Below are 26735 nucleotides of genomic sequence, written 5' to 3' on the forward strand. Positions count from 1 at the left end.
TAAATCTCCTATTTCAGAAGAAAGATTTTTTTCACCATATCTTATTACAAAGATTGTTTTTAAAAAAATCAAGCGAAAGTAGTTGCAACCTATTCACTGATAAAAAAAAAAAAGTTAGAATTCATCCGTTACTTGGCGAGTTGGCGAATCTACTGTTTCGCCATTTCCTACTTCCAGCCAAGAACTTCGAGACGAATCACATCAGCCGGTCATTCGAACTTCTGAACGCTTCCGCGGTGCAACTATTCGCATCCTGATCTTCCAGTTCGAACCGGCTTAAAGAATAGAACTTAACTCTTTTCCTTTTCTTTGTGTTATTTATTATCATCTTTTTTTCCCACGCGAATATATTATCCGTAGAACCGAAACTTAAGGATTGTTTTTGCCTTTGACGAAATGTGTTTGTGATGTGTGCATAAAAAGAATGACATCGTAAAAAAAGATAATTTTATTCCCTTTTCGTTCATTTTTTTTTGTGTTAATTTTTTTGGTGTTTTCATCTTTCTAAGAAAAATGAGTGAACCAACCTTTGCGAGCCAAGAGGATGCGATTCGATATTATAGGACCCTCGCTTTAGAATATAAAAGAAAGTAAGTTGAATTATTACTTTTTTTTTCTTTTTTTAGTGTTATATGCATATATTATAATAATTTTGAAGTATTTATGAATTTATCGAGTCAAAAAATGCATACTTCTACTTTAAAAAGTAATTTTTATTTATAAAATGTATTATTAATTTTAAAAATAATTTCAATATTTTCGAACTTTTATTTTACTTGGAGGGGGGAGGGGGGAACAACTTATCAAACAAAATATTTTGGATTTTCTCAATTTTTTTTTTACTTATAAGTTATAATATCATATATAGAAAATTAAAATTATGATTTACTTATTAATTTTTCAACTAAGGCATTACTGGAAAATTAGTTTTTCAAGAATTCATCTTTCTAACTTTTATTATGCTCAGAAAATACTATTTATAGAATATGAATAACGAAATTCAAAACATTATTAAAATTGGTAATTCAGTGTCATAATTCTGAATATTAATAGTTTCAAAAACCTCCATTCATACTATCATTAATGGGATCTAAAGTAACATGACTGCCAATATTAGATGAAATAATTCAAATTCTGAGTTTTTTGTCCTCTCTCCCAATATCTAGAGCTCTGGCTTCAAGTTGTTAAACAAATTTAACCAGTTAAAATTAAACCATTTTTAATGACTAAATCTTCGACAGTATGATTACACTACTGAATTCGATAAAATTACATTATTTTTGTCTTTAACGTATAATATCAATTTCACTGACTAAAGAATTTTGTTTTTCTCACATGACAAATCGTATTTAAAAACTGTGCTCCATTACATTAGTCATTTTTTTTTCATGAAGTTTGTTTGTAATGAAATGTTTATTTAATTTTGTGCCAGCATTTTTTTTAATGACCCTGTGTCAGAAAGCAGTCCATGCAGAATTTTCCGGTGAATTGCCTGTATATAAATATCAAAAAAAAAAAAAAAAAAAAAAAAAAAAACGAAAAAAAAAAAAAACAGTGGGAGAGGTTTTCCTATGATTCCCAATCATGTCATGTTTCTCGCATACTCTCTAATAAATTTATGCCAAAGAATACCTTGTATGACATTGGCGTACAATAGTTACGAGATATTAACTTTTGGCGTGAATTTATATTTGTTACTGAATCTATTGCGTAATCCTTGGCGAGTTATTTAGCGATTAATCCCTGGCATGCGTTAAAAATATAAATCAAATTTGTGCTTTAGACATATTTTTCTCAATGGATTAAATACAAAGATTTGATACAAAACTACACTTGTAGTCATAAAATCCCATACCTAATTTGATATATGTAAGTCATTGCGTTTTTGAATTATCCAGTTAACATATTTTTGAAAGTACAGACCGACAGACGGTCCACTTATTTTTGGTTTTGTCTCAAAATTTGGTTGGTATATCACTATAAATGCTAAATTTATATATCGAATTTTATCTATCTAGCTCTCTTCGTTTTGCAATTACGGTGTTAAATTATATTTGGACAGTCGAACGGACAGACTTCCCCTGAACGGATTTTATTCTAAATTTGATATCTGCAAATTTGGTGTAAAGAACATATACGAAATTTCATCCGTCTAGCTCAAAGAATTTTTCAGCTATCTTTGTCACAGGCTGATAGACAGATAGACATTTTCCAAAAATGTGTTTTTCGAACTCGGGTATGTCTAAAATGTAGAGATTTGTCAAAATCTCGAGTTCAAATTTTTTGACGACTACTATATTTTTTCTTTATTACGTATAAGAAAAGGTAATAAAAAATATTGTATCCACAATATTGCAACTTTGCAATATTCGGTGAAATTAATGTTTTGCTTGAAGAATAATTCAATATCTGTTTACGGTCAGTTAAGCTTTAATGTTGTGACGGCATAAATGATTAATGGCGTCTAAATGTTAGTTATAATGAGAATAAATGGTTATGGGCTGGAGAGAAATCAAACCCATTGAATAAATGCCCAAATAATTTTTTTATATCTTGAACCAGTGCTTTATTTCTTGCTTAATTTAGTTTAGCTTGATGAATGTCCGAATACGAAGTCAATTGTCTTTTTGCTTTTGTACAATAATTCGTGCTTTGGAGTCGTGATATAACGAGGACGAAACATGAGTCACTCTTTTACTTCTCATAAATCTCCAAAAGGTCCTTTTGTCTAGAACTGATTTCAAGAGCACCAGGCCAGTGTTGACTAGGAAATAGGGTCCAGTCTTAGAAGTTGTCATGGAAACAAAACTCTAGTACTTTTATGCCATTTTAAATATTATGAGGAAGCGAAATTTGTTTTTGTTTATTCTTGCTAAAGCATTGGTGACGATTGGAGGCGAAAAAATTATATTATGCTTCAAGCGCCAGTTATTCGGACTACTCCACTGACTAAGTCACTGTGCATCGAAGACCCGCTTTCACCAGTTTTTGTTTATAATGTTTAGAAGGTATCAATATAAATTCATGAGATATAAAGACATTTTTTATTGTAAAAAAAGTAGATTTGAGCAATTTTTAATTTTTGGTACGTAAAATACGTCTTATTAATAATTAAGTTAAGAACATATAGAATGAATATAAAATCCGCAAATTGTGGGATTTTTTTTTTTTTTTTTTTTTTTTTTGTTATTCAAAGGATTGTTATATACATATGTATTTACATAGTATTTTATTTCTTTTTTATATCTCATGTATCCTACTTTTTGAATTTAGAAATTCTATGCATTATTTCAGTTTCATTTAATTAAATTGAAAATTTTTCGTCAATTTTATCGAAATGTGTCTAATTAAAGAAAATAAAAATTCATTTAATTTATTTTCCCTTGAAAATACCTGTGTCTTTTTTCGACCGTCACTACTGTTTCCCTATCTGCTTTTCCCACGATAACCAAACTTCTGATTGCTTAGATGATTCATGCTGCTTTAAAAAAACAGCATCGGCATTCTTATCCATTTCGATACCGTTGCATTTTTTATTTTATTTTAGGATTTGATTCTAGTATCATGGGAAAAGAATGGTGAAAAAACCTGTGTCAGTGTTTTGATTTTTTTTTTCTTTTTTCCCAGAAATAATTTTTCCTTGAGAAGGTATATGTTTAAAATTTCAAATTATTCAAGTCTTATAGAATATATTATTTTTCAAATGAATAGTTGTAGTTAATGCTAAAATTAATAGAAGTAGCAGCTTATTTCCATGATATCGACGATTTTTTTTTTTTTTTGAAAAAAAAAATGTTCTTTCCTTGGTTGAAAGTTATTTGATATTCAGCTTTTCAGACATGTTGATAGTGAACCGTGTTTTATTGAAATTCCTTTTTCTGAACCAATTATTTTCTTTTTATTTTTTTTCTGAACCAATTTTCTGAACCAATTAACTTATTTTTAGGTTTCAGTCCAGCCTTTCATTATCACTTGTTTTTTTAATTAATTTCTTTATTTTCTCGTATATGAAGCTATACAAACAAACAGTATTATAATCGTCAAAATATTCGCACTCGAAACGAAATCTATTTAGAGGAAGTCTCTGTATCTAATTGTCTATGCACAAGCGAATGATAACTACAAAGTGTGAAAAGCTAGGTAAATAAGATTTGGTACACAGATTTAGCATGTATTGTATGTCAGTCTGTGCTTTTGTATGTATATAAAGTAATAATAATAATGCAATGTGCAATAAAAACGCAATGATTTAAATAAATGAAATTTGACATATGATCTTTATATTACACTTATAATTCTGTGGGATTTTGCAGTGATGCGTTCGTTCAAATTATGTATTCGGCTTTCTGGTTTCGGTTTGGTTTGGTTTAGTTATATTAACGTCCTGTTTTGAAGCAACGCTAGGGTTATTTTGGGACGGACCTCGTAATTTTGAACCATGGTCAGATGACGAGGACAACACCTGAGCTGGTAACCTCCTCTCCACACCAGCCAGAGGACGTTTAGCCGGATGGATTTAACGTGCAACAGACCCCCATACACGACGGTTCTTCGGTGGAATCGGGTCTCGAACCTGAAACCCTACGGTTCACGAGCCGTGACTTTATCACCCTGCCACCGCGACCCATCGGTTTTCTGGTACTTGAGTATTAATTACATACCTGCGATCAATCTCCAAAAATCGCTCGCTAGTGAGCTCTATCGTCACTGTGGTATGCGGTTGACACTTAAGTGCCGAATTTTTTTACTATAGTAGGAAACAAAGTCTTTGAAAATAAATATCTGAGCACTCGTGGCATTCACGGTCTTGAGGTCCACTATTAACACTTATATTAGAGAGTATGCGAGAAAGTTGTGGGAAACTACTGCTACTGGCTGGTTTAAACTTTGCTGAAATTCTTAAAAAATTATTCTACAAAGAAACTTATGAATTGCATATCTAACTTATTATGTTTATTGATTAAATCTTATTCTATTTTTCAAACTCCCATTTTTCTTTCTCCAGAATTTGACTTATTTTTTAACTTTTTTGTATCAGGCATTTAAAATTATTGTTTAATAATTATTAATTTTTATGGATAAGAAAAACAGACCTATTCTTTGATATGAGAGAATAATAGAAAAAAATACAAATAAATTTTGAACTAAACCAAAGCAATGACATAATGACTGTTTGGGGCAAGTTGATACAGATATGACGATGCAATATTAATTTCTTTAGTCAGTGAATCGGAGCCTGATTGAATATTCATTTTCAGTATGCTTGTGATAATTTTTAAAGTCTCGAGGGGTGCTTTACTGTAACTATTTGAGACAAATATTAAAAATTTAACTAATATGTAAGAAAAAAAAATTCATAAAAAATATTTTAGATTTTTTTTTTATAGTTAGAGAATTTCTTTTCATTGGGAACTTTAGGTGAGGACCTTGTGCACTTGGCCTTTTGATGCATACTTATAGTCAGTGTTAACTTGACAATTTAAGAACACGTACGTTGTGTATTAACCCTTATGTTCATTTTGTATAGTATACCATATATACAACTTTATAAAAATATACTACCACTATAAAATAATTTTTAACTTAGTTTTATTAAACAATATTATATTAATTATATAATTAAAAATATAATTAATTATATAATTATATAATTAAAAAATTGCTTTTCTTCAAAAAAGCAATCTTGCCACGATAAGGGTTAATACTTAAATAATCCTGTAAATCCTAATGCTTTTAAAAATCTCTCTCTAAAAATCTCTACGAGTCGACTTTGTAGACCAACTTTCCCGTCACTATCCGTATATTGCTCTGTCGATACAGCTTCGTTCATTTATCTGTATATTTAAAATAATTTGGTAAACCAAAGAATCAGTTCTCTAAAGCTCAACTTCTGGCCCGATTTACCTTTTTTAATTTCAAATGAAAGCTCATTAACTTTAAATACATCAACAAAGGTATTATGAATCTCTATTTTCGAGAGATATTATTAAACAAAACTTAGCCCACAATTTCAACAACTGGAACGATTTCGCCAATTAATTTTTTCACTTTGCAAGCATAACTAATCATTCAAAATGCCCCGTCTTCATTTAACATAGCACTTTTTTTGTTTTGATAAAATATATTTTCTCAAATTTGGTCGACATAATATTAATATCAATAATATTGCTGCCGAAACCGGCTAATATAAATAAATTATATTGATCGAATTGATATGGATGTTGAAGCTGAGGTTTCCTTCAAAATTTATTTTAGCAGCTATCTCTCAAACTAGCAAGTAAAAAGGATATATGACCATTGTAGACTCTTTTGGGGGCTATAAGCCTTCATATGAAATAAAAAATTTCGAAATCCGTACAATGATTGTGGCTGGGGAATTCCGTGGCGGATTTTCCTTATTGGGAAAGTACATCGAAGTAGTGTGTTTTTAATTCCTTTCGAAAATGAAGGATGAAAGAAAGCAAGTGATTAATGATGACATATGCAGGAATCACGAATTTTTATTTGAAACAAAAAACTGTCGGAATCTGACCAGTAATTGAGGGTTAGGTGATTATTTTTTAAATTATTATTTTAAATGTGTAGATATTTGAACAGAATTTCGTCCTAAATACCTATAATACATATCATGTTTAGCTAAGATTTATGCTTATTATCTAGAGTTCTTATTACAGTACATCATTTCTTTCCATTTTATTTCTTATATTAATTTTTCGCTGAAAGCAACCAGTTGTGTAACCAGTATATTACGTTTTCGCCATTAAACCTGTTTTCAGTTCAACGTCGCTGTTATATAAAATGTCTTATGACCAAAAACCACTTACAGCAAAAACGTTCTATGGTTACCGTATAGTCCAACTTATTTTGCAATTTTATTTTAATAAAAAATATTTCACCTTATTTCGAGACCTGAGCAAAAGTTGTTTACCCGGTTCACCTGAAATGGGCGCTATAGAAGGCCCCGTCCCTGTTCATGCCTTCTGTTCTGCCTTGTAATTCGTTATAAGAGATTATATCTGAACTAAAATTATACGGAAGAAGTTTTATTTAGAATGTAAGGTAAGAAAATATCTTGTAGTAAATGTCCTCTACATTTTAAATTTTTTTGGGAAAAAGTCAGATTACCAAAAACGAAAGGAAAGCACCGAAGGTCAACCTTAAAAAGAACAATGTAACCGTGGAAGACGGCCGTTATTTTTCCTTTGGATGCGGGACAGACAAGGTTGTAAAATGTTTTAAACCTTGACTTTTTCGCTTGCGTAAATCAAACAGACTGTTCGACACATTTAGTCAATGCTGTTGAAGTTCCGCTTTCAGTATGTGTCATGATATCGAGGCAAGGCGCGACCACATGCTGATATAATAAAAAATTGCTGAATTAGGTTTTATTTATGTATTTATGTTCCTTTGTAATATTTTTCTAGTTTCAGTGATGAATTGAATGATTGCGATTTCGAGAAATTCGCAGTTAATTGCCTTAGTATTGCATTTTATTGGTGAAACAATGTAAAATAAAGCGGGGGAGACATATAGATTGTCACTTGACAAAAAATATCACATATCTCAATTTTCCAAATTTTTCAACCGAGAAAAACGAGTAGTTTACATTGGAAACATATTTGGACTTAGAATTAGATTTTAATATATTAATAGAAAAGACTTGGAAAGAGTATTTCTTATGAATTAAAAAGGTGTTCGAATTTCGTCATTATACAGACAGAAATGTCACGCTGTTTTCCTCGTGGTTATTAGGAGATCTAACCACAAATATGCAACTTACCAGATCTCCACTAGGGTCAAGATAATCGCAACGTTACACTCAACATATTTTCCTTTCAAAGAGTTCTCAGTTTTTTTTAATTCTATTAGAAGAAGAACCGCAAATGATGGAATGGAAGTACAAATATGGAATAAGTAGAATTATCCTGGAAACAAAGCGAAAAGTTTTCTTTTGAGCTGCCATTATCTTTGTGTTATCTGTGCTGTTGTTTGTAGCTATCAGCATGTTTTCATAACGAACATTTTCCTGTTCTTTGGAAAGTATAAATTTCTGAAAGTAATCTTTTCATTCTTTTTATATTTAATTTTATACCTATGTTTGCGGTATTTATGTGGGTTAATAAAGCACATTTTGAAGATGATTTTTATAACTGTTTCATATAACCGGCGTTGCTAGGGATTAAATTTCTTTCATATGTAATATATTTAATGTAAAAAACTACTTTCGTATAAAATGGTGAAATAAACAAAATCCTTTTATTAACAAAAACTATTATTATTTGAAATTAGAATATCAAATTGAACTAGGCCGTTTTTAAAAACTGCCATAGTTGAAATTCTTTTTAAATTGTGATTATTATTAAATTTGAGGAATTGCCTTAAATCACTATTTCAGAACCAATAGCAACATTGTTAAAAGACGCATTAAGATAAAAGACAAAATTTTGATTATTTGTTGATTAATTGAATTCATTTTTGCCCTTTTAAATTAGACAGTATTAACAGGAATGAATGAATGTGTTTTTGTATGAACATATTCATACTTATTGCATATGCAAACGTGTTAAATTTCACCCAGTTGTTGAGAAGGAGTTATGGAACATACATATACACAGCCACAATAATTTTTATTTATATTAAAATTAATCCTGTTTTCGATTCCTGGATTCATACTTATAATTGTACCGAACAAATGTCAGCAGGCGACAAATATGGAATATTAAATAGGTGATGTATATGGAATAGTGTTCTGTATTTGTTGTCTTGAAACATCTGAAAAATCGATAATGGAAAAAGGGTTTAAAAAAAAACGCATGGTTCATAAAGTGTTCAAGATAAATTCGACATACTAACTAATGCTTTAGATTGTGATGAAGCATGTTGCAATAGAAATTTTTTTGAAGAAACTAAAAAAGAATGGGTTAAATGTTTATTTGGAAAATAAGCCATCGAAGAATATGCTAATTATTCTAGTAGAAATTACATGTGTATTTTTTTAATATTATTGATTTTCCCCAGTTAAAATATTTTGTAAGTAATAATAGTTAATAAACAATTCATTGAAATATTTAACAATGAAATTTTTCACATTTCATTTCTTTTAATCTTATGAGTATTAAAAGAACACTCAATTGTGTATTTGACAAAGTTACATTTCAGTCTACACTCCATTCTCCGAACTTCCATTCCATACCAACGTAAAAACAATTACAAATGAAAGAAAACAAGAACTGCTTTTCACGGGAAAACAGATATTACGAAAGTATACGCGAGGGTTCACAGTAATTACTGATGATAATTGAGGATTCTAGGTTATGAGGAGTTGACTAATCAAATCTCGTCTGATTATAAGAATATGTTGAAGACACATAATTTCATTTTGAAAATTAATAATTCAATGCAAGCTTTATATACATTACAAGAAAAATCATACTTGACAGCAAAAGTACTTCAGATTTATATAGCAGAAATTTATTCAATGCCGCATGCAATTTTGCAGGCCTATTAAAAAAGAATTTTCTTATTATTTAATCTGCGAAAAGATTATGGAACTTAATTTCGTTTTTATGCTATCTCGGTTAGTGGAAAGATTATTATCAGTAGAAAGTAAGATATGCTCGATAACAACGATAAAGGAGTGAGTATGACATCCGTATCATAATCGATTGTTTAAAAAAATGTTAAGAGGATTTGAAAATCGAGATCTGTTACAATGAAGTTTGATAAGCTCGTTATAAGGTAGCGAAGTATAAGTAAAGCGATTACGATAATATTATTTGAATTCACTTCTTTTTCCTGGTAATATTAATTATAATTTTGTAACCAGTGGGAGTGGTTTCTCCCACGCCTTTTCGCATACTCTAAAATAAATTTGTCATACCAGAAAACGCCTTACATGGCATTGAAATAGTTATGAAATATTAACTTTTGACGTGAACATTTTTACTGAATTTATCGTGCCATCCTTGGCGAGTTATTTGGCGATTAATCCCTGACGTGTGGTTAAAAGTATCCAGACGCATTTTTCTCAACCGATTAAACAAAAATTTGACATGAAACTGCTCTTGTAATCACAATAAACCATACCTAATTTGATATATTTAAGTCATTGCATTTTTGAATGATCGCATTTACATGTTTCTAAAATGATAGACCGACAAACAATTTACTCTTTGTTGGATTTGGCTCAAAATTTCACAGATGTCTATTCTCTAGATGTTACATCTATGTGCCGAATTTTATTTATTTAACTCGCTTCATTTTTTAATTATCATGTTTATTATATTCGAATATATTATATAATGACTATTACATTCAATTATATTCGAACAGCCAGACAGACGGACTTCCTCTCAACAGATTTTACTCAAAGTTTGAAGGAAATCTGTAAATTTGGTTTAAAGACCTTATACTAAATTTAAACCATCTAGCTCATAGCGTTTTTGAGTTATCCTTGTCACAGACAAACAGACGGAAATTTTCCAAAAATTTGTTTTCCGAACCCAGGGAAGTCTAAAACATGAAGATTCGTCAAAATCTCGAATTCGAATTTTTTCACTTTATTATATTTTCTCTATACTAAGTATACGAAAAAATAAAAATTAATATTCTCTTTTAGATTTTTAAATTAACAGTACATAAAATAAACGTGAGTGAATTTAGACCTTTGAAGAATATATTTAGTCAATTGTTACATTTTCCTGAATTTGTATATTTTTTATTTGTTCGTTCTTTCTTTCTTTTCTTTTCTTTTTTTCTTTTTTTTTTTTTATAAAACTGCAACTTTAACTGTGATTATTTGCAAGTATTTAAAAGAACTTCTCTCCAATTTTAAAAATGAAAAAAAGTGATCAAAAGGGGGAAATATATCCTATTATGATGATATTTTTTTCTTTCGGTTATGATTTGAGGCTGTGATGACCCAGTAGTAAAATGTTGGGTTTAAAATTCCAGAGTCTAAACTCATTTTCACCAAAAAATCGCAGTTTGACTTGTTTTGGTGCGCATTAAATCCATCATACTTTATGTTCACCCGCTGGCGTGGTGCGGAAGTTTAGAACGGGGGGGGGGGAGTTGCTAAATCTGTTGTTATCCTCATTATATGTGTGTGGCTCAAGATTATGAGGTCCGTTCCAAAATCACTCTAGTTTTACTTTGATGCGGAATATTAATATATCTAATTTCATCAAGTTGTAGCTGTTAAGATATGCTGATGTGGAGGCTTCGGGCTTTTTTTTTCTGGTTAGTTTTATTTTAGTTAAAAACTGGAGCCTTAAACATGTTACACTGCACATGTATTCTACGTTACAAGTGCACTTTACCGAGTCACATGACTATGATAACTTGTATCTCGTGATGACGTGATACATGCTAAACGCTTAATATAATCTTACTTTTTTGAAATTTAACTTAATTTTGGAATGTATAATATATGAACATTTGGAATTTATTTCTGTAGTAGAAAAATGACGTGACTTTACCACCCAACATAAGACTAAGTGCAGTTAATTGTTAGTTGTTGTGAACTCTTAGGTTTCTCATTTATCTGTGATGTCACGTGAAGTAACTCTTTACACAATGACTTGAAAGTTCGTACCAATTCTGTAAGAAGTTTTTTACACGTCTGTATTATTAAGTCAATTCTAGAGAAGGAGTGGACTGCCCTTCGTGTGGATACAGGTGTGTTTCTTTCAGGGCGATCAACAGACCAAGATAGGAGCGATTATGGAAAAATAGGCTGTATTTGCTGGCGGTCATGTGCCTAAACACAAACGGCATTGCTCACAAGGTTACATGTGCAGTTTTGTGCTTTCTTCCTTGCTCTCTGTTTAAATACAGTCAAAGCTGTTCCACTTTCGGATTTTTTTTCCTCTGCTGACATTAATTAAGGACAGTGAAGAGATCTCCGGCCATTCTTTAGGACGACTGAATACTTAGCTCAACAACCGTTGATTGTGACAATCAACTCAATTAGAGTATTAGCACGTCCCAGTGGACACTCATTTAGTCAAAACATGTGATCAAATAAAGTTTATTTTTGTTAGTACCTAAGAGTTCCGGAAAATCTGAACTAATTGGGACCAAGGCCTGTTTGAATGGTGAAAGTTGCAGTATATCAAGATTCGTTCTTGTGTTGCATAATGTATGCTGCCAATATAGTTGTTGTCATAATTATTATCGAAAATACTTGTTATCAATAGAGAAACAGAATGTAAATTGATTTTTGCTTCATTCTAGACGAAGTTTATTTTAGTTTGATTATAGTAACGGTCATGTTTGGATTAAAAAAAGGGACATTTACAATGAACTTCGTAAATCTGAACTGTCAAGCATGGATATGAGCCGGCACCTTTTGAAGTTACCAAGTGCAGAATATTTAATTCTAGTTGATTTCATGACGTTTACACTGCAGATATTTGGTAAAATCGGGTTTTTGTTTCCGAAGCTGCTACAATTACAGGTAAACCCGTACTAGCTTGTTTAAATTAATATACTTTCCTATTTAAAAATATATATCATAATTTAAAACATTTTTAAGCGATTTTATGCACTTATAGAGGAATAGAATCTCATCCGTTTGAGAGGAGGTCTCCTAAATAAAAAGAAGGGTTTAACGTTGTTGTCCTAAAGGTTTTTATAATAGGTACTAAATGCTTTATTACTCGTTTTTCATATAATGAAGCCCTCTACCTTAAAGGAATGGCTACTTTAAATAATTCGTTGCCAATAAGTAATATTTGAAAAAGTGAGAACTCTTTGGATTGCCGCTGAAATTCCAGATAACTTAGAAGACGAGACATTTGTTCTATTCCCTTTATTATATACCATTGATTATACTCAAACATATCCCTCTTAATCCCTTAACCTACAATCTCTTTTGTTATTAGTGCATTGAATTATAGAATTTTTAAACTTAAAAACTTAAAGTAAGTCATTCATAAACGTAATCAAAGAATCCTTGATTATCTCAACATTTCAGCTCCTTGCTTAAGCAATACGACAACACATATTTCCAAAACAGAAAAAGCTATTTATTACGACACTAGGAAAAACAAAGCAGTTGGCGGGTTAAACTATTAGAAGCAACCTTAATGTGCAAGAAAAACCATTAAAATAACAAAGGTGAAGTGGGGCAGCCATTAAGATTTCCGGGCGTACCTATCTTATCATGTTCGATTGCAATCGGTGTTACCTCGTAATATTGCAAGATACCGATAAAGTATTTAAACAGCAAAGACGACCTTAAAAAGGGAATTTTAAATAGCTTACGGCAATAAAAAAATTCTGAAATTTCTATGCGACATGAAGAACATTATTAGACATAATTAGTATTCTTAGAAAAAAGTAATAAATAATAAATCTTAATCCTTTAAATGACCTAAAACCTTTGGGCTATTTTAATCGGCTTTTTTAAAAGAAGAGAAAAAATAAAATAGAAATAGAAATATCCACGAATTCTCATGAAATTATCAACCTCATCAAAAATAAATGGATATCTAGTTCCTGAAATCCACTTACGGTGATTCGAAGAAATCATCTTTCACTGGTGCACCTCCCTTTCATCCACTTTTCGCAAAGATTGTTTACGAATTCCAGCTCGACACTTAAAACAAGGTTTTTGTCATTTTTAGGGGATTAGCGCGGCAAAGCGTGACGAGATATATCGGAAACGTTCTTCAGCCTTGTGACGTTGTCGCGACAGTTGCATGAGGTGTCTTGTGATTTACGATCGAGACACAACCACAAGGGCGGGAAAGCGCTGTGCATTATCAGCACCGATTTCCGTTGTTACTGTTTTGAATGAAATCATTCAAAAGGGTTGAGAAAAATTATCTGTAAGAGCAGTTCCACTACAGCTTTTAGTTCGGGGTGGAATCCTTTCAGGGATGAAATTTCAAGGGTTATTGTCTTTTCTTCCTGTCACGCTTTAAAAAATATGCAGAAACGTTCGTTGTTGTTGCTTATGGCATTCTGACTTTAGCGTCTGTTGTTTCAGTAGCGCCATTTAGGGGAAGGAGTACGTCTTAGCTACCTATGCGTCACAATCCTTTTCATAGGGTGGACTTCATTCACCGATCGTAATTTAGAACCGAATCAGAGAAATCCAGTACCCCCAGTGGTATTGTCTTGACTTGAAGAACTTTGTGGCAGGCACCATATACACGAAGAGCCTTCAGCCGGCGGGGTTCGAACTCACCTAAGGGACACGAATCCAACGCCCTACCATCCTGGTTATCTCGACCTAGAACTGTCTTCTCACTTCATACAACATTTATTGACTAATTACGTACCCATCGCCCTGCAAATGTAGTTTCTATATTTAAAATTTTAACTAGTAAGAATGATAACTTAAAGAACAGTAGTTTTTATTCCGACGAATAGAAATCGACTTAAAAACACTTCCACACAATGTTGGTTCCTGACAAGGCAGACTTGATGATTGCCTAGGACCGCTGGTTTAAGGAGAGATGTAGGCAGGTCGATTAAAAATGGTGTTATTTGCCTAACTACTAAATAAATAAATTTGTAAATCAAGGAGAGTGGTCTCTTCAAAACTTCCTCGCATACTCTCTAATAAAGATGTTATCCCAGTGAACGACTTGCATAGCAATGCCGTACAAAAATCAGGAAATATTTACCTTTATTGTTTAGAAGTGAAATTTACAATTATCAGCTACCATGCATATTATTTCATCTTAAATAATACAAACAACTACTTGTATTTAGACTTTGTTAGGCTCGGGGGGAAAATGTTTATAAATTATAGAGTTATTGTGAGATAAATCATAAAGTTCCTTAATGATGATGTGGCATTCGCGTTACCACAGAAAGGGGAGGAGCTACTTCTTGAGGGTAAAGACCCCTGAGCATTCGAGGGCTGAGGCCTGGCTTGTGGCTCACATGAAGATGACGCTCACACAAACACTTTTTACAAGGGGGCTCTTTCACACACCTCACAGATAGAACACAGGATGAAGAACAGCCATGCCTGAACCAGGACTCGAACTCGTGACGCCAAAATCACGGGGAAGATGCGCTACCCCTCGGCCAGGGCGACGGCATAAAAGTTCCCTGCATACTATATTGAATAAATTATACTTAATAATTAAGTTCTTCACTCTAATCAAGGCCTAATGGTTAATTTTAAACCAACAGAAATAAAATTGGGTATCTTGTAGAAGATTGTGACTGCCAAGAATACTAGGTTTTCTATTTGCAAAGTCCCACAAGGGAGCTGTTTTTGCTTTGTATGACAGTAAAGAAAAATGAGTCTGTCTCTTTTTTTCGATTGACCAACATTTGAATTTTGATTTCGAAAACCAAATTTAATTTTTATTTCACAGTATTCTATAGTATTCTGACATAACATTTATATGATTTTTTTTAAAACCTTTTTCTGATTTTTATTTTTTTATTTTATACATTTTTCTGATTTTATCAGAGTCTAGATCCACTCTACAATTTTAGTAACAATATCAAATGCCAAATTTTATTGATCTAAATTTATATTGTATCACATTTACCTGTATCTGAAAGTAGAAACCGACAGACGGTTAACCGATTGACAGATTTGGTTCAAAGTTGGATTTGCTACACTATTTTATTTGTGCAGCTCTTAACGCTTTGCAGTTATTGTGTTTTTTGTACTCGGACAGCAGGGCAGACAGACTTCCTCTGATTGGATATCGTTCAAAATTTGACAGAAATTTGCAAATGTGGTGGAAAATTCATATATCACTTTACATCTATATATCTCAATGTATTTTTGAGGTATCATATTCACAGAAAGTATTTCCTGGACTAATTCTAAAGTAATTCCATAAATGTATTTTTTTTTTTTTTTGGATTCATTGATGTTTGAAATGCGAAAGTTCCTCGAAATTCTCGAGTTCAGATTTTTGACAGTTAGAATACTTTTTCTTTGGATAAAGAAAGTAAAAATGACTAATTATTGATAACAACAGATGTCATTTAGTGGGAAAGCTGTGTAGGGGTGTTTTGCAACCATGACAAAAACTATGAAAAGGGGAGGTGGAACTATGAATGAAGCAGAAGAGAACATGAGTGGGAACTGTTCTCTACTCTCTCGGGTTAAATTCCACTTACTTCCCAAATCACGTAACTTTCTATTTTTAGACCAACTCTTTCACCAGCTACTTCGAGTCAATAGTAATTTATTATTTTACGCGCCAAAACGCGCACATCTAATGATAGATTTGTTTTTGTATCCAACTACGCATGCATTTTCTAACATAACCATCAGCCAGCCGAAGAAGGCGGCGTTTTACATAGATGAATCGTAAAATTTCGCAGAAGGCGAACGTTACACAACTCTTGGCGAATGTTGACTGTCACAGAATGAATCGTGAGTCGTGCTTTTTCGATGAGAAGCGGTACCAAAGCACGTGACCCGATGGGCTGTGACATCAGCGCTTTCTATTTAGGGTTTGTCGTGTGGGTTCACCGAGAAATGTGTGTTTTGAGGTTGTTGTTTTTTTCATTAATTCTTTTGGGAGCCTGCAACTCTTTTCAAGGTTTCCTGCCGCGTTGGCTGCCATTGCACAATACCTCTGAACTTTTACTTATTGTCGTTTACCGCTTGCATATGTATGTTGAAAAAATAATTATTTATGTAAACACGTTTTAGATATGTGATGCAGGATATCAAATGTGTAATAAGAGATAAAAAAATTAGGTGAAGGAATTTCGAAATTTTATTATAAAGGGGCCTTTGTTATCTTCTTCTGCATCCATAAGATTGCGACATTGTATTTAAAATTTAATTAATCCAGTAAGTTTTAACTTGCTGATAAAAATAAACCTCATAAAGCATTTCTATATTTAGATGTAAGTAACATTTCCAGATAAAAATGACTAAAATAATTGAATTTTAAAAAAATGTATAAAAAGATATTTCTGAAAAAAATGGATTACTTTGCTCTAAAATGGTGTTGATTTCCAACTTAGCAGATTAAACAGCTGACCGCATTCGGATCGAGTAAAAAGTGCTATTAGTCTACTTGTAAGAAATACAATTTATTCTGAATTATAAAATATTAGAATTTAATTGTGTGTACAATTATTATTATCGTTTATTTAAGTATAAATAATTAATTTTTATAATATATTGGAATGTTTTTTATTGATTAATTGATTAGGCTATATTCCACTTGGCAGATCCTATGAAATAATATTTTAATTGCATATTCTGTTTTATCTTAATTTTTTCTTTATAATCTTTCATAATAATTAAACGCTTATATTTATAAGTAAGAACAAAGGTTAATTTCTGAAATATTTTATTAGTTCAGTCATACTTTCCCATGATATACGTATAAATAAATAAATTAATAATAATGTTGATAAACACAACATTTCTATACTTTTACGAAAGGTGAGAACCAACCACCACATCGGAGCTTCTCACCCTCATTTCTGAGGTGCTCCCTGCTGTGAATTGTATACCTTATAAATGAGAAAGTAATAAAAGTTCTCATCTGATCTACGAATCTGATTGATTGATCAGATTGATCTCAATTTTGAGATCTGGACGAATCATGTTTTGCAATTTAATTAAACTACAATTCAAATTATCATTTCTACTTTTTATTCACAATGTCTATAGATTGTTGACAAATAATTAACGAGAAAAGAAAGAAAGGAATTCAACTAATAAGCTGCAAAGTTTCTTTCTTTACATTCTTGTGCTTGAATTTGTAATGTATATTCAGATTTTGAAAGCAAACATTGCAACTCAAAGAACATCTGGTTGCCTGCTTCGTCATCCTCTTTGATGACACCGGAAATCAATGATGTTTGCACTTTACCGAGCCTTTGAATGACGCACACTGCTGCTGCGTTGTCATCTCGATAAAAGACTGCAAATGTAGTTGACTCAGGGAAAAACTAACGGAATGTTATTTGCATACAGCTGTGCAACGGACAGAGAACCAGCTCCACATTACATATTTTGATCATTTGCAATAATAATCATTAGATTAATTTTTTAAAAAAAAATTAGTATTCCATCATAAATGATATCTAGTGCAAATGCATTTCATTTTTCTGTTGCAAACATAGGTACTTTGATGTAGTTCGTTATAGTGGGCCCGAAATCCATAAAATGGTGGTTGGTTCTCGAATATATAACTATTCGTTGTTGATTTTTTTGTATTTTAAAATAATTTCTTTTAAACAAATGTTGCAAATGACTGCAAATGTAGTTGATTTAGAGAAAAATTAACGAAATCAGATCCATAGAGAACCAGATCCAAATTACATATTTTGATTAATTGAAATAAGAAAAATCATTACACTAATTTAAAAAAAATCTAGCATTCCATTGCAATTAATGTTTAATACAACGGGCAGACGTTATTTCAATTTTGTGTTGCAAACATAGGCATTTAGATACATTTCGTAACAGTATACCAAAAATCCGTAAAATGGTGGTTGGTTCTCGAATATATAACTGTGCCTAGTTGAACTTTTTGCATTTAAAAATAAATTTCTTTAAACAGATGTTGCATTATTTGAAATTTTATGCAAGGAAAATTTTATTTTAGAGATTTTTAATACTCTGAAATTAAAATGCATTTTAGAATAAAGGGCATATATATATGCATTTATTTCATAGATGTAGGCCCTAAAATATGTTTTTAAAAATTACGCATTATGTTGATCATTATTTTTCAATGGATTCGATTTATCCAAGGTAGATAGTTTGTTGGTTGATTAATTTTTTGATCGATTATTCAAACCAAAATCATTTTTATAAACGAATGCACTTTATAAACATATCAATGAGGACTTCATTAGATAGAGCAAACATGATTTACCCCAGAATGCATGACTTTTTATTTTTTATAATTTTTTTTTTGAATAGCTGCATATAATTGTGGAAAATTATTTAAAAAATTAATTTTCTTCGTGAAATTAAAAATAATTAAAATATGCCTCATGACTACATAATGAATTAAACAATATCCCAGCGATACAAATTACATTATAATAATTCTGCAATAAAAATAAAAGTCCCTTTTTGCCAATATATTTTTTGCAATGCAAGAAAAAAATTATGATATTATTTTTAATGGCAGAACTATTTACTTATTGTTGAAACTTAAATATGCGATGAAAGTGGATTAAGTATCAATTTCAAAAGGTGATACCAATGAATTGTAAGGTTACTTAAATAATACTCGATGGATACAAAAACCACTCATTGCTTAATTAAATCTCTTCTTCTCATTGTCTTTCAATAAAAGGAAATATTTTTCTCTCTAACGACGCCATGATTAAATAAACTTTCAATACCTCCCAGAAATGAATGAAAGTCTAAAAGTTAAAGACCTCCAATTAGAGGCAGCCCTTCTTCAGCAAGTGTTCCGAAGATCCTTTTGAGAACCAAATCAATGGAATCACAGCGTTCCGACAACAAACAATATCGTTCTTTAGGAACAAACAATGAAACCTGTAGATGAAAAGAAAAGATTCGGAATCCACCTTTACTCTCAGTCCAGACCCTACGTGCAGAGATTGCAGATCAGCCTTGATGCAAGGTTTCGGTATTGTTTCTCCGGTAGGACAATTAAGGCTCTACCACCGTGGACATGGTATCTTTATCCCTGATTACCATACAAGGCTCTGGATCTGCCGACGGAGTATTGTACCAGATCGTTGAATATTTATGGCCATTGTGCCGTGCCGGGTTGTTCTTACACGCGCAAACACAACGAAAGAGTCACGCAGTAGCTCTTGTTAGAAAGTCACGAAAAACACGGGATTTTGCATCTGTTATTTTTAACATCTGTAGTTTCCGGCAGTGAGAAGGTACATGTGTAATGCTGACATGTTAAATTAGTTTGTCATTATATATTTTACTGCTTATGTAAATGGGTTATGATAGTATAACTGATTTCAAAGATTAGATCTAGTCTGTTTCTTACAGCCTTAAAATTCTCTATATATCTAAAATAACTAGAAATAAACATTCTCCAGCCTGGAAGATTTAACCAGTTTTTGTTTCATATGACTCACGCTATAGACTCTCAGAGGCATCATCAATGGTCAGCCGCCACCAAATACCCTCTATTTTTTCTTCATTGTATTTTCTTTGTGGGGAAAACCCGTGACAGAGCTCCCAGCTATAACCATTATAACGATTTCGAAAACTTAAATTTCATATGAAAGTCCCCCTCCCCCTCTTAAATATGTCAACACAATTTCCGCACTTCATTGATCGAAGCTTCAAGACATATTGCAAAATAAAATTTTAAAAAAGACCCCCCCCCTCGCCTCAGTTTTGAAAGCTGGATTGATTTCATTACTTTCCACTTTCAGTAACGCTTTAAATAGTAATTTTTTTGAAATTATTTTTTTTAATTAATAATTAAATAGTATTGAATCTTAAAATCATTTTTTCTGAAATTTTCCGTCAAGAAATCAACTTACCTGATGGCACTATGCGTTTGGAGTTAAAATTAAATTTTTAACTGATAAATAAGTTCTGAAAATAATATTGTCATCAACAACACTCAAATGTACATTACTGTTAAGGCATCAGACAAGTGAAAAACTGATTGCCATCCATGTTTATAAATAAGAAACAAGTTAAGTTAAATAAATGTGTAAGAAAGTATAAAATCCTCATTTTTTTAAAGTTTATATATAGATTATTTTATATTTAATATCCCAAGTTTCAAGTTCCGTTACAGTAAGCTGTCTGTTCATCTTTTTTTTTCCTTAATTATCACAGAAGTTATGGTAAATTTAAAATTTCTATTCAAATTTTACGACTACTTTGCTCTTGACCTATTTATTGCTAATTTCATGTATAACTGTTAAAGACATGGCAGACTTATTATTTTTTTAAAATTTATATGGTGCACTTCTATAAATCTTAATGAAGAATAGGCTTTGTGTTAGCTACTCATTCTGTGGTACGTGCAAAATAGTTTTAATGCTAAACTATTTACGACAAAATTTCTTTCAGCTTCGTCTATAGAATTAAATAGAACAAGGACATTGAAGTCCATTCAGTTCCAAATGCATGACTAATTATATCAGCTTAGTAATTTCATTAATTTTTTTAAAGAGAATTTCATTTGCATACATTCATTTGTTCCCATTTTTGATATAAAAAAATTCAAAGGTCCTTTCACACATTGTTTTGATTTAATTAGCCACAGATTCTTATGCGCGCATTTCTCTTCTAACATCTTTTCCAATTTGTCATTGAATTAAATAATTGTTATTATCTGCCTGAAAATATCCCAGAAATCTTTTGACAAAAATATTAAGGAAAATAAAAAATATAATCTTATGAATGCAAGCATCATTGTGAATAGACTGAACATACTATTGTCCAATTAAGTTTCTGTAAATTAACATATTTTGATAATGGTAGTAGGATTTTCTAGTCAAACCGCTTCAAATTATTACCATAATTTTATGACATCTTTTAGTGATGTCAAAATTACTGTGTCTATCGTAGTGAATTCTTAGATAATTTTCTGATTTTTTTGGGAAAGTGTTTACAAAATTTATTAAATATTACATTTCTTTTCCATTAAAGAAAATCTATAATTATTATCGCTATTATTTTTGATATTCCTAGTTTTAACATGATGGTGTTTGTTGATTGGGACTTATTTCTGTATATAGGGATATACAAAAATATTTATATATATATCAACTTGCGTGATCCAAAAATCATTCAAAACGCTCTGTAGGGTTGAACATTGGACCTGCATCTACTAAATTTGGTATAGTGTTCTCCAAAATTTTTTTTAAAAATTAAATCATTATTATACCGCTTTCAATGCCGGGGCCCTGGCCAAGGGGTATCGCGTCTTCCCCGTGATCTAGGCGTTCCGGGTTCGAGTCCTGGTTCGGGAATGGTTGTTCTCTACCTTGTGCTCTATCTGTGAGGTGTGTGAATGAGCCCCCCTGTGAAAAGCGGTTGTGCAAGCGACTGTGGGTTTGCTTCTTCTTCATATGAGCTAGAAGTCAGACTTCTGCCCTCGGGTGCTCAGGAGTCTTTACCCTCAGAAGCTACTGTGCAAAAGCTTGGTTTAAAATAGTCACACGACAATTAAAAAAAAAAAAAAACTCTTTCAAAAAATTAGCTTTCTAATTTATTACTGTAAAATTTCTTTCTCAATTTTAATAAATTAAGAAAATATTCCAATATATATTTTACAGTTCTTTCAATAGTACAACAGTACAATACTTTTCATTGTTTTAGTAAATGTAACTATACACACGACGATACTAAACATATTTTTTTGTATACATTATTATACACATTATTTTTATAATTTTTAAGAAGTGTAACTTTTTAAAATTAATATTTATTCAAAGACATATTCATTAAGTTAAATTATCAGACTATAGGCACGATTATACTTTGCATTTTTTACACACATTCAGCAGTTTTGATGTCAGTGAAATTATTGCATTAATTTGAATATAGAATTTATCTAACTTTACTCTAATATTTTATTTAATTATAATCAGGACCTATAAATTTCAAAATAAGACAATGCAATAAAGTATGTAGGTAAGAATATAATTAATGTGAGTACCTGCAACTCAAACTTTTAAGTGCACACCATGAGATTTCCATTTAACTTTACAATTTCAGATTTGATTCCCATGAAGAATATTTAAACATGACTAAAATTCAATACAATTTTAGTACGATTAGCATTCCGTCTTGAAGATACACAAGTGCTGTTTTGAAATGGGCATTGTATTTTTATACAAAATGATTGAAATTATAAAATATTATTTACTTCTAAAAATTCTTTTCATATAGATCTCGAAATTTAAAACAAAAACATATCGGCATATGTAAACTAAAAAGTATTTGTAGTTAAAAAGGACGGAATAATAAGGAGATCAGATATTCTTCACCCCATAAGAAATGTTAGCATTCAGAGATTAAGTCATTATACTTTAAAAGAATTGTTTTTATTCTTTGATTGGGTCATGATGAACATATAGATTTTCTAAATCCAGTTCCATTAAATATTTGAAATGTGTACAAATCTGGCTTACATTAAATCTGACATTAGAAGACAAAAACCCTTCCTCTGGCGAGGTGTGAAATTTTGGAGAAGGCTTGCCAGTACAGATATCATCTTTATCATCCAAACTTGGTTCAAAATTTATATACAAATATTTACTTCAAAACGATATCTTAATATAATTAAACTGAAGTGTTGCAAATTTTCTACAAGTAGGATTTTGACCACGATTTAAATGACAGCAGAAGAAAATATTACGAATCACAGTATTTCTCTTTAAGTCCTTCTGTTGAAAATCTTTAGGCAAAAATTATTAAAAAAGTTTTTAAAACTATTTTGTGAATAATAATTTTTAATGGAATCTCCTTTTAACAATTATTAATCAAGATTTCATTTTCTTTATTTATTTTTCAATTTCCGGTCACGAATATTTTTTTCCACCTAAATAGGTAAAGCTGATTGGAAAAGGTTTTTAAAAAGCCCTGGGCATTCTATTCTTATTATTTTCGCAATTTCAATGCGACAGGAAAAGAATTTCTCATTCTTTTTCTGCCCATACCTTAGTTTATCTTCTTTTATTCTGAAAACATTTTGCTCTCAATTTATTCCGCCCTTTATTTACATTCACTTATATATCACTGTCTGCAGAAAAAGAATTTTCATTGATAAATACACCATTGAAAAAAGCGATTCAAGGCCCTCCCACTCTTAACAACAGAAGAAAGATAGCATTTCCGTAGTGTTCGGCATCGGAATGGCATTTCCCAACAAAAGCACGAGAACACTTCAGGCTGCAGTACTGAACTCTTCTCTCAACTTTCGAATAAAAGATGACCCGAGGAGATATATCAGTCGTTCTTTATTTTTTTCTTTTCGTCTTCCCTTTTGTGTGCATGTTGGTGGGCCTAGGGCGATTCTCACAGTCTCCGAGCAAGTTCGAACCGGGGCAAGCGGCCGGCCACCAGAGGTTAATCCGCTGCAGAATTTCCGACCGCTAGAATGGCAACAACCGGTCAGCCATCGCAAATGGCGAAAGTAAATCGTGTATTCTTTATTCTTGCTTTTCTTAGATGTTTTTTTTTTTTTCTTTTCTTTTCTTAAAAACTCACCCGCTGATGAATGTGAAAAGTTCCCGTTTTACTACATCCTGACTCACGCAGTGAAATATTTGGGATGGTATTTAAAGTAGTATTCTGGCACGTGAAAAATAGGCTCTTTTTTATTTCAAGATTTTTATCGGAAATGCATGATGTTTGTTAAATTGCAGTCTAAACGTTTTGATCTCTTTTGATTTTACATTCCTATTTAACAGCAGGAAGAATAAGAATGGGATAAAATTGTTTTTAAGAGTTACCTGGAAGTAGATGAAAAACAACTTTAACAATTGGGGATAGATAAGATTAAATTGATGTTTGGTGTTATCATTTATTCATTATATAATCATGCATGCATAATAGTGTATTTATCGTGAAGTGTTGTTAAGTTTATTCTTCTAACTGAAAATATTGTAATATTCTGTTCCAAATATCTTAGAATGAACCGAAAAATTTTTATTCTACATTAAATGGCTTTTTTAAATTACTTTATCTCAAGACACAGTAATAAAGATAAATCAGTTTTGATAATCTGTTTTCAAATTAAAGCATGTATATATAGACATTATAAACAAGGAAATTTCTCTCTAACACATGGCTTTTAAATTACAAACTATAAATTTTGAAAACTGCGGATCCAGAAATGTAACTATTTTTTTCTGGTTAGCTAGAAATTGTTTAGCGATTTTCTGTTATTACCTTTATTTTGTATTAACATGACACTGTTTAGAGATTAAAGTTATCAATACTGACATCATTTAAAAAAAATTCTTACATTTTTTAAATAAAGGGCGAAAGCTTTTATATGCATGCAAATTGTTTTAAGTGCTTGCTTTTATTTATTTTCTTTCTCATTCATTTGATTTGGTATTTTTATTTGCTTTAAAAAATAATAATAATAACATGAAAGGACTGAGAGGGGTTTTTTTTTCAGAATTAATTACTTATATCAGCTGTTATCACCAATCATATGTATCTCTACTAATAATAAAGATAAATGTGTTTCAATGTGTAAGTGCATTTGGCGCACTACAAACAAGACCGTTTGACCTGGAGCTACCAAACTACTGCACATATATACTTTGATGCGACTGAAAGTACATCTTAGCATTAAAATTTATTTAATTAGAATTTTAATTGATTAAAACGTTTGGTGAAATTTTGGCGCTTTTCCACGATAACTTTTGAAAATAGTACTGTGGAAAACTAATTTTTACATCATTTTAACATTCGAAAAATTATCTTTCCCATGATATTAATTTAATAATCATGTAAATATTTGCTAATTTTCGGCAATTAAAAAAAATTATTATTATTTTGCCTAATTTCCAATAATCGATTGTATTGTTCCTCTCAAATTCAAACCGTTTTCTTTGTTTAATCAAATGTTTAATCGCGTGAATTTCTTCCATTTTTTAAAACTAAAGAAGAAGGATTCTGTTTACTACATGTGTAATTTACTAGACGAATAAAAAAGTTAATTTACAAAATCGCGAAATAGGATTGATGAACTGGATATCTACTTGTTTAGTAGCGCTATGATGTTATGGGTCTGTTAGAATTGGATTGTCTATTAGGAAAGGAAATAAACAGAACTTAAGTAAGACAATTAAAATAGTCCGGTTTAAATGTCTAACAATTTGAGTGGATCATGGACAGAGTTATACAGGGTGGCTATAATTAAACTTCCTCTATAAACATCATCCTACAACGCAAACGGGTGAACGGATTGCAACGAAATTTGGTATATAAATTATATGTGAGATGCGCTCAAGAAATTTCGAAAAAAACAAAAAAACAAAAAAAAAAACAAGTAGTTTTATTTAGACTAAAATGTCCACCAGAGGGCGCCTTTTTTTAGAAAAACATTAAATTTAACTCAACGAACGACCAAAACGGAATACAAAAATAATATTAACGATCCAGAAATTTATAGTAAGAATTATGAGTAATAAAATGAAAATCCGGGAAAAAAATTAGAAACTCCATAACGCTTCATTTGCGAAGCATTACAACTGATCAGTTACGATCTGCTGTTGAACACATTGTCCATCGACTTGAAATTTTGCAGGTGAATGAGGGTGGTCACATGGAGAGCATTTTCCTATATCGTCCTGGACACGATTACCAACTGCTCCTCTTTTGCAATTTCGTACTAATTTGTTCTTGTTTCTGTAACCTGAAATGGATTTTTTTCCCCCGCTCAGACAGCATATGATAAGACGATCAGAAAAGTCAATAAAAGCTAATATTGTTTCTGTATTCCGTTTTGGTCGATTATTTTGTTAAATTTAATGCTTTTACGGAAAAAACACCCTCTAGTGCACATTTTGGAACTTTTTTTTTTTTTTGGAAATTCCTTGAGCACATCTCGTGTATAGTCTATATACCAAATTTCGCTACAATCCGTTCAGCCGTTTGCGTTGTAGGATGTTGTTTATAGGAGAAGTATAATTATAACCACCCTGTACATTATCTAAAATCAAATGTGAGCAATAAATCTGAAATCAAGTAATACCGCCAGAGGAGACTATCACACACACACACACACTGAGTTAAAAGATATTCTCCTTAAAAGCACTGAATCAACGATTCCAGAGTTGTCGAA

At 31.2% G+C, this 26735-nt stretch overlaps 1 protein-coding gene across 2 annotated transcripts in view; it reads left to right on the forward strand.

Annotated features, from left to right (window-relative positions):
- The first annotated feature begins 206 nt into the window (after positions 1–206).
- LOC129968526 (nuclear distribution protein nudE homolog 1-like) overlaps positions 207–26735 on the forward strand; it is a 112210-nt gene continuing 85681 nt past the window's right edge. The window contains exon 1 of one of the 2 annotated variants that reach the window (XM_056082511.1): positions 207–590. In XM_056082511.1, the coding sequence (XP_055938486.1) occupies positions 514–590 (77 nt within the window). In that variant the 5' untranslated portion in view covers positions 207–513. The remainder of the gene's footprint in view (positions 591–26735) is intronic. The other variant, XR_008784421.1, reaches the window with a different exon arrangement.

Source organism: Argiope bruennichi, chromosome 5 (assembly GCF_947563725.1).
Source record: "Argiope bruennichi chromosome 5, qqArgBrue1.1, whole genome shotgun sequence".
Classification (NCBI taxonomy): domain Eukaryota; kingdom Metazoa; phylum Arthropoda; class Arachnida; order Araneae; family Araneidae; genus Argiope; species Argiope bruennichi.